At 35.2% G+C, this 9969-nt stretch overlaps 1 protein-coding gene across 7 annotated transcripts in view; it reads left to right on the forward strand.

Annotated features, from left to right (window-relative positions):
• Positions 1 to 9969, forward strand: part of Lrrc7 (leucine rich repeat containing 7) — a 432103-nt gene that overhangs the window by 405987 nt on the left and 16147 nt on the right. For 6 of the 7 annotated variants that reach the window (XM_048814043.1, XM_048814045.1, XM_048814048.1 and 3 more), the window contains one exon: positions 1414 to 1488. In XM_048814043.1, the coding sequence (XP_048670000.1) occupies positions 1414 to 1488 (75 nt within the window). The remainder of the gene's footprint in view (positions 1 to 1413; positions 1489 to 9969) is intronic. The other variant, XM_048814046.1, reaches the window with a different exon arrangement.

Here is a 9969-nt window from a genome sequence, read left to right on the forward strand (position 1 = left end):
TTGTTGTTCTTCTTCTTCATTTTAAGCTACATATGACAGTAGAGTGCATTTTGATACACTATACATACATGAAGTGTAACTTACTCTAATTAGGATTATATTCTTGTGGTTGTACATATTGTGGAGTTTCTGGTGATGTATTCATATATGAACATAGGAATGCCCAATTCATTCTACTGTCTTTCATTAGCCTATTCTTGCCATTTTATTTAGCATAATTTTTTTTGCATGGATTAGTACTTCATTCCATTTTATCACCAAACAATATCCCCGTGTATGGATATACCACTTTATGTATTTATCAGTTTATTCTTTGATTGTCAGTTAAAATCTTGTCATCATCATGCTTATAACCCTTTGGTAACTCCTGTAACTGATAAAAATGACTATGTAAGGTCATTTTGATCTGGTCCTGACCTATCTTTGGGCCTGATTTTCTGCCACATTTCTAACCCCATCCACCCCACTCCTCCACCATGAATCTAGGCATCACTACTTATATTTACTCACTTCTGTGTGTGCTTTGGCCTCTATCTGCCATATCCTTCCCATCTTCATCTGTGTGGCTGCCTTCTACTTCTCCTTCATGATCTAGCTGTCAGATATGTATCTCCTTTTCTGGGAAGCCCCTACACACCAGGTACAAGCTGGGTACAACATCTCTTATACCTCCATCCTAACACTTGTCACACTATCTAGTAATTGTTTGTTTTCTTGACTTCTCTTCCACTAGATTGTGAGCGCATTGAAACACAGAAATTATATTCTATATATCTCCGTATCATTAGCAATCAAAGCTCATAAGTGTTTGCTTTATGTCCATGATAAATAAAATTAACTTGACTTTTTATAAACTGATCAATTTGAGGATTTTATAACTATGTAAACAAAAAATGTATTTAGAATGTATGTTGGATTCTTTTATGCTTAATTCTTGTGTATATTCTATGTGAAAATTCTCAATAAAACACACAGTAATTAACTCATTAAAATAAACCAATATGTATCTACAGTTCTAGTAGGGCCTTTAAAGTAAATGTTGAATTTAAAACCTATCAAGTGGGTAACATTTTTAATATAGAATGACTTAACACAGATTCAGAATTTATTTAAAAACTGTTCAATACCATTTCAAATGATTTAAGAAAGAATTTTTATGAATATATCATGAGATAAATTTATATATTATAATTGTACTTTGAAAACAAGATGAGTTTTTTCTGGTTTTGTTTTTGCAAGTTGACATGTCACTTTTCTTAAAATTGGTTTGAAGAGTTACTTAAAGTAATATAATAATCTTTAAAGCTTGCATGTGTAAACTGTTTTTTAAATCTGTTTTATCTTCTATGAAAATGTGTTTCAATGGGCCTAGTTGGTAATGGAATCCTAACCTATGTTACTTCTGACTTATAGGGTATCTTTGTTACTAGGGTTCAGCCTGATGGGCCAGCCTCCAACCTTCTACAGCCTGGTGATAAGATTCTTCAGGTAAGACAGATAAAAGCAATGCATGCAAATGCTGACACTGAAACAAACATGAACCATGTTATTAAGTTAAATGACTTGAATTAAATGATTGAAAATAAATCCTCACTTTTTTAAATTTTCCTTTATTATTTTGAAGTTGAGAAACAAGTCAAAAACAATTTGATCTGATAGAATCCTATGTCCCTAGCATCTAACATATTACCTGGCACATAGTAGTGTTTTTTCCTATTTTAATTGAGTTGAATGGAATTACATGATAATATAAGAAGAATTTATATGTGTGTGCATGCAGGTACACACATATGAACCTATGCATAGTTATTAAGTATAAGTGAGAGTAATTGAGTGCCCATTTAGGGTATCCATGTGACTTTAGATAAGGGAGAAAGGCAGCTCCATATTTAATTTCTCAACAGGATGCTTATTACTCGTTGAATACTGTGGAACACATGATTGTGTTTGTCTATTCCCCTGCACAGATGAACATGAGATTAGCTAGAGATAAGGCGACTTTTTAAAATATACTGTCCAATGGAAGGACTTTGTTTAACTTAAATTGCTGCATTTTAGTTAAGGGTCACTCCAGTAATCAGTTAATAAATGCTCAACATAACACTATCCATTTTGCTTTCATTGTCCTCCTCTCTGAATTCATATACCATGTAAGAGGTGCTTAATCATTTCCTATGTTAAAGGGAAAGGCTGTTAAGTATTGTCAGTGTATTTATGATTCGTATTTTGAGTCCCAAAATTTCCCACTATATAAACGGATGCAACTACCTGAAATTGCTGTTTAGCAATTTTTTAAAAATTGAAATGATTCAACATAATATATTAGAAGGTTTAGATAAACTGAGAAGACAGGCCATGTAGGAAAGGAATTTTCATCAGTTCAAAACAACTCTAAAGAGATTTTCTTTCTCCTATTTAAGAAAATCTTAGAAAAGTAGAAATCATATGTAGCCCAATACATGTATAACAAGATTTCTTTAAAATTTTATCCTCAAAAATATTTTTTCATTTATTTATTTAAATAATTTAAATATTTATTTAAATATTTAAACATAGTAAAATGTGTTTTGACATATTATACATACATTAAGTATAATTTATTCTCATTTGGATCCCATTCTTTTGGTTGTACATGATATGAAGTTTCACTGGTCATGTATGAACATAGGAAAGTTACATCGGATTCATTCTGCTGTCTTTCATATTCCCATCCCTCCTCCCTTCCCTTCATTCCTCTTTGTCTAATCCAATAAACTTCTATTCTCCCCACACACAACCCTGACTTAATGTGTGTTAGCATCCACATATCAGAGACAACATCGGTCTTTAGTTTTTTGGGACTGCTTATTTCACTTAGCGTGATAGTCTCTAGTTCCATCCATTTACCAGCAAATATCATAAAGTCATTCTTCTTTATGGCTGAGTAATATTCCATTGTGTATACACGCCACATTTTCTTTATCCATTCATCTGTTGAAGGGCACCTAGTTTGATTCCATTGCTTTGCTATTGTGAATTGAGCTGCTCTAAACTTTGATGTTGTTGTGTCACTGTAGTATGCTGATTTGAACACTTTGGGGTATATACAGAAGAGTAGGATAACTGGTCTAATCGTGGTTCCATTCCAAGTTTTCTGAGGTGCTTTCCAGAGTAGTTGCACCAATTTGCAGTCTCACCAGCAATGCATGAGTGTACCTTTCATCCATATCCTCTCTAACATTTATTGTTACTTGTATTCTTGATAATTGCCATTCTGACTGGAGTGAGATGGAATCTCAGTGTAGTCTTAATTTGCATTTCTCTAATTGCTAGTGATGTTGAATATTTTTTCATACACACATATAAATTCTTCATATATTACCATATAATTCCATTTCATATTGACCAATGAACTAATAAGATCATGACCAGCTACTCAAACTTTCAAAACTGATAGTTCTCTGAAAAGACAAAGGGCTGTCCCAAGCTGAGGCAATATTGCTATGAAGCACTGATCAGCCTGGCTGGGTCCAATCCAGGCAGACAGAAGATGGCAGTTTATCTTTTGATAATTGAAACAAAGGGCTAGGGCTGTAGCTCAGTGGTAGAGCACTTGCCTTGCACATGGGAAGCCCTGGGTTTGATTCCCAGCACCACATAAAAACAAATAAAAGTAAAGATATTGTGTCCATCTACTTGAAACAAAAAAAAAGACATAAAATAATCTAAAGCTTTTCTTCACCACTTTAACATAAAGATCTCTGGTTTTGATAGCCTAACTAGTCTTGCAATCCTAATTATTTTACATTCTATCTATGGGCCTCAGATTTGTTATGTGAAAAATAAATTATAGTTTGTAATATATCTGAGGTCCCTCTCAGTTCAGAAACTCACTCGTTTGATAATTTTATAAATTGTTGTGAAAGGCAGCCAAGAGTGACCTAACAACATGACTCCCTAACACTTCGTAAATGTTCATTAGCAAAGGAAATGGCAAGGGGTTTTCTCTACTGAATTTCAAAGCAACTCAGATCTCTGACCTGTCAGAATGAGGATGTTGGACTGAGAAGCATCCTACATACAACCTAAGACAGGTTATGGAGTTTTCTTCATCCATGACAGACACAGCAAAAGATTTTTCTCTTATACTTAGGTTCAGAAAAGAAATATAAACATAAGCATCATAACAAAATTATATTCTGCAAATGGGAAAATAAATGTCTACTTGGAGAGTATTAGAATACTCTTCTCTGGCCGTAAAATTCTAGAAGGCTTGCTTCTACATGGGGACAAGAGGGTTCAGTATTTCTAATCCCTCAGAGGCACAGAGAAACAGCAAAGTGCACCAAGGAATGGATTCCTAAAGCAAGAAGCAGAAAGGAATGATCAGCTCAATTAATTAAAAGCCAAGAACACCGTGAAACAGCTGCACCCGGATGCCTCCTTTCTCCAAAATGACAATCGATGATGTAACATTTAAATCTTGCTATAAAACTCATTTGTATCTGGTAGAATAAAATCAAAGTCTGTTTTCAAGAAAAGGAAAAAAAATCCACATAGACCTTAATCAAATAAATTACTGTATTTACAGTTTCATTCATACTATTTTAACACCAAAAGTAGCCAATTATGCTCTATGAAAGAAATAAGAACAACTAATTCTGAACTGGAATTGTTGCCTGTATCAGAGCCCAGGGGACAAGCTAAATTTTTTACTCCATAATACTATTGGCTCTTAGTTTGAAGAATGATGGGGAGGGCTGAGGCTGGGACTCAGTGGTAGTACACTTGCCTGGCTCGTGTGAAGCACTGGGTTCGATTCTCAGCACCGCATAAAAATAAAGGTCTATCAACAACTAAAAAAATATTTTTAAAAAAAGAATAATGGGAGAAAATGGGTTATGAGTTAAAAAAGTTATCTGTTACTTACAAGATTAGTATTATGTGTTGTCACTAGAGCCAATTTATTTACAAAGCTGAGTGACAATGAAAACCCTGGAAAAGCAAGATGAAAGGAAGCAAAACAAAGATGGAGAGCCCAAAGGGATGACAGTTACTGTGTTTGGTATAACCCAATAGCAAAGAACAAAAGAGACATAAGATAATAAAAGAGGTACCTTTCCCAAATCCCAAACCCCAAATTTATTAAATAATATTTTTTTCACTCTTTTTACTCACCCCTCTTACTCTGCTATGGTATTATTAGCATGTTATTTGAATTATATGATGTGTTCATTAAGTGATGATGTTAATTAAAACATATTCACATGATTTTCCTGTCATTTTATGATTCATTTTCCCAGCAAAGACACCCTATAATTAATGAGCTTATTCAAGTGATTTACAGTGCTACTTGGCTTTAAGACAATGTGGCATGTGGGAAGAATACAGAGATAGGAGAACTGACCCTTCACAACCTCCCCTTCTGTAAAGCTGAGTTGTATGACTGAGAGAAAGAAAGGAAAAAGAAAAGCACATGGATCACAAAAGAATGTTATTCGATTGAACCATGTGAATTTGCCAATATGCAAACATTATTGAAATGGCCATTTTGTTACTTTAACATCATAGTCTCTTCTAATGTTTTTTTCCAGTTAAAAATTTCAGTCCGTTTCATTAAAATTAAAATTATATCTTAAAATACACCTCAATATAGGAGATTTATTAATTATAATTACTCTGTGGAAATAATTAATATATTATACTTGATTGTCAATAATGTGATTCATAGTGATAAACCTAAAGATCACTTGTAAGTATGTCATGTTCTATTATTAAAGGTAGCTGCCCCCAAACACATGCCTAACTTTGGTAGGAGAAGAGAAATGAAATAATTTATAGAGAATTAGTTAATGGCATCTATATTTTACCAATTACAAAAACAGATTTTTTCCAATATGAGACATAAAAATATGCTCCCAATTGAAAATAATTTTATAGTCTCTTCTACATTATCATTTTAAGGGTTTTGGAATCAGTAAGCAAAATATCTGCCTGATCTGTGACTATATTTCTAACATACCAAAAATGAAATAATCAATGTGTTAACAATTCAGACAAACCAGGTATCCCCCCCCCACCCCCACCTGCCCTGTCTTAAACACCTAGGCCTTACAATTCTTAAAGACAATTCATCTGGGCATGGTGGCACGTGCCTGTAATGCCAGCAGCTCAGGAGGCTGAGGCAGGAGGATCACAAGTTCAAAGCCAGCTTCTGAAATTTAGCAAGGTCCTAAGCAACTTGGCAAGACCATGTCTCAAAGTAAAAATAAATAAATAAATAAAAAGTGCTGGGGATGTGGCACAGTGGTTAAGCCCCTCTGGGTTCAATTTCTGGTACAAAAAAATAATTAAAAAAAAAACAATAAATAAATAAATCAACAAATAAACTTATGAACAAATACTTAGACTTTTGACTTTTAGAGTTATAATTATTGTGCTTTTTACTGGTTTTTAAAATTATTTGTTAGTGATTTTTTTTCAACTCAGAGCGCCATATCTTGTTCAAAATCTTGGAGCTTGATGCCCAAGAGGCTGATTGTATCACTGCTCTCTTCCATAATCTCAGAGAATCCCACTGTATATCCTGATAAGTGTTTTATAAAGGAATCCCATTAGAGGACTTATAATAGATAAGAGGGAAGTCATGTACCCTCAAAGGAGCTCCTCACTAGGGGCACAAGACATATGTATGCAGATCTGTTAGAAAACCAGTGAAGTATTTGATTTTGTGATATAACTAATAAATGTGAAGTATTAAGAAAATGAAATGATTAATATAGGAAAGTATTTCTTGGGATACAAAGGGTGGCCACTGAAAACCAAAATAAAAGCCAAGATGGTTGGCCTGCTCAACCCACCTCACCCATTGAGCCAGTTGGTGAGTGGGAGACGGAACACAAATCACAGAGCTCCCTGGTATGGAGGGAACAGAGGAAAACAAGTTTCTGCCTCTGGACTTAACAAAGGACAAAGGAATGAGCTGGAGGAAGCCTGAAGGCCAGACTGGCCCTGGGCACTCAGGAGAGGGTAAAAGGCTTACTCCAGAAAGAGTATGGAGCACAGAAGAGAGAATACCAGGCAGAAAGACCCTACGGTCACAGGTTAGAGGTTAGAGTCGTGAAGAAAGGAAGCCTTGGAACTTAAGAATGCTTCCCATGGAGTTGGAGAATTCAAACACGGAGGAGTTGGAGTGAGGGCAATGATGGGGTAGAGGAGATGGCAAGATACAGCTTCCAGCCTCAGAATATGAGAAGTAAGTTCAGACTGAAGTCTAAGTGAAATGTCTGTGGATGGCCATGTCTGTTGCACACAGTTACATCTGAATATAGCCACTGAATCAAACAAACTTTCCTTGTCTGAATGAAAGGTCTATGGATCTGTGTCTGTTAATAAGCAGAAGGTGTGATCAGGCACTGACAGCATTCTTTTAGGCAAAGTTCATTTATTCAATAGCCCCATCTGTCAAAAACAAACATGTAAACTGAACATCAAATTGCTTCTGAGGACCCCTAGTTATTGTAACTCAGCCCGTGGCTTTCTCCCATAGTGTCAGTGTTCATAGTTATCACCATGACTCTCTAAGAAAGGGTTAGAGTACATCCATTTTTCTGAATTTTAAAAAATTACTCCAAAAAAAACCCTGCAAGAATAGTAAGTGAGAAATATTTTTTATGGTTAAAATGTTGTGCCCTTAAAGAAATAAACTGAGAGTATTTAAGAATCCCCCTAAAGGTTTTCCAACAATACTAAATAAGTTAGGCATTTCTATAGTTTATTTGGTGGTTGAAAATCAAAATTCCAGTGTTCTTGGGGAAAAGGGATAATAGTCATGTAACTCGTAGTGTTCAGAAAAATTATTGTATATGATGATATAATACTTGCGAGAATAAGATTTCTTTTTAAAAATTATAGTTTGAAGCCGGGTGCCGTGATACATACCTATAATCCCAGTGGCTGGGGAGGCTGAGGCACAAGTTCAAAGACAGCCTCAACAGACTCAAGGTGCTAAGCAACTTATGAGATCCTGTCTCTAAATAAAATACAAAATAGGGCTGGGGATGTGGCACAGTGGCCAAGTGCCCCTGAGTTCAATCCCCAGTACCCCTAAAAAGTTAAAATTAAAATTGAAAAATACAGGTTGGTTATAAGACAACTAAAAATAGGTGGCACATGCCAGTAATCCCAGTGGCTCCAGAGACTGAGTCAGGAGATCATGAGTTCAAAGCCAGCCTCAGCAAAAGCAAGGTGATAAGCAATTCAGTGAGATCCTATCTCTAAATAAAATACAAAATAGGGCTGGGGATGTGGCTTCGTGGTCAAGTGCCCCTGAGTTCAATCCCCTGTACTCAAAAAAGAAAAAAAAAAACAGGTTTTAAAAAAAATGTGTGATAAACTGTATATACATACCAAAGTTTCACTATGTATTATTATTATTTGTTTAGTTTTGTTCATAATATTTAAAGTTGTACCACAGATATCTATTTCAAAAATTGAGAAAATACTTTTTGAAAATTAAAAAAAATAGTATTTTAAGTATTAAGTAAAATTTGAAAACAAATAAAGACAAGTCAAGCCCATTAGGCTGTTCTATCCTCCATAGCTGGCTAATGTGAAATATAATGATAATTAAGAATCTTTACTCTGTCATCTAACTCAAACAACCTTGCAAGGTGTCTGTTGTTGACAGATGTTAAATAACTTATTGAGCTCATTCCATTATACCATACTGATTCTCTAGAGCAAATTTTACTGATTGATTTGTTTATTTGCTTATTTAGAAAATATCCATCAAATGCCCACTCTGTAAAAAATATTGTGCCAAGTGGTATAAACAATACAACAGAGAAGGTAACTATATTGCTGCTTTTACACAGTCTAATCTAGGAAGCAGATGCACCCAAATTATACAGAGCAGAAAATGGAGGAAGACAAGAAAGAGTCAAATATCAAACATTTAATAAAATGAACCCAGTCCAATTGGTCCTGTTTTATTTTATTTTACTTTTTTGCACTGCTGGGGGTTAAACCCAGAGTCTCACATATGCTAGGCAGATGCTATAACATTGAGCTATATCACAGATTCCTAGTTGCCTTTTTTTTTTTAAATTTTTATTGTTGGTTGTTCAAAACATTACATAGTTCCTAGTTGCCTTTTAAGAGCAAGCTATCCAGCAAAACAGAAACTAGCCTGACTCCAAAGAGCACCCTGAAAGTGAGGGGTTGATTTTCAGGTTATTCTTTTCACGGTAAAAGGAATAGAGTGTAGCTGCTTGGAAATTGCCTTGTAAATCAAAGTAGGAAATTAATTTTCCAGAGACACATGTGACTTCTTTGACAAGAAAACAGGCATTCTCAGATCAGAGCAGATGATAAGTAAGTTTCTTCAGAAACACTATTAGCAGTTCTTCACCCAAGTTTCTACACAAATAATTCCCAGAGCCTTCTGTTAAGTCTACTCCACTTTTTTTTCCTGAACTTTATTAACCTTTGTTTCAAACTTTATTCCCAATCTTCTTCAGCTTAATTAGCTTCAAAAAATAAATTGTGTACAAGCAAAAATTGAAAAGAGCTTCAGTGTCCAAGGGGCTTGGTCTTAAAAACAGTAGAGATCTAGATTTTTATCAGATGCATAAACAAAACAATTTTAAAAAGCAGTCATAATATAAAATAGCAGTAACTTCTTCAAGTTAATTGTCTTCAGAAGTTGATCAGTTCAGTTTGCCTCATTCTTAGAAGGCTCATCACAATTCTCCATAAGATCTGGAACTTTGCCAGGCACCCTGGCACACGCCTATAATCCCAGCGGCTGGGGAGGGTGAGGCAGGAGGATCAAGAGTTCAAAGCCAGCCTCAGCACAAGTGAGGTGCTAAGCAATTCAGTGAGACCCTGTCCTCTAACTGAAATGCCAAATATGGCTTGGGATGTGGCCCAATGGCTGAATGCTCCTGAATGCAATCCCTGGTATATCCCCACCCCCCCCCCCCCCCC

Source organism: Marmota marmota, unplaced genomic scaffold (assembly GCF_001458135.2).
Source record: "Marmota marmota marmota unplaced genomic scaffold, marMar, whole genome shotgun sequence".
NCBI classification, from domain to species: Eukaryota; Metazoa; Chordata; class Mammalia; order Rodentia; family Sciuridae; genus Marmota; species Marmota marmota.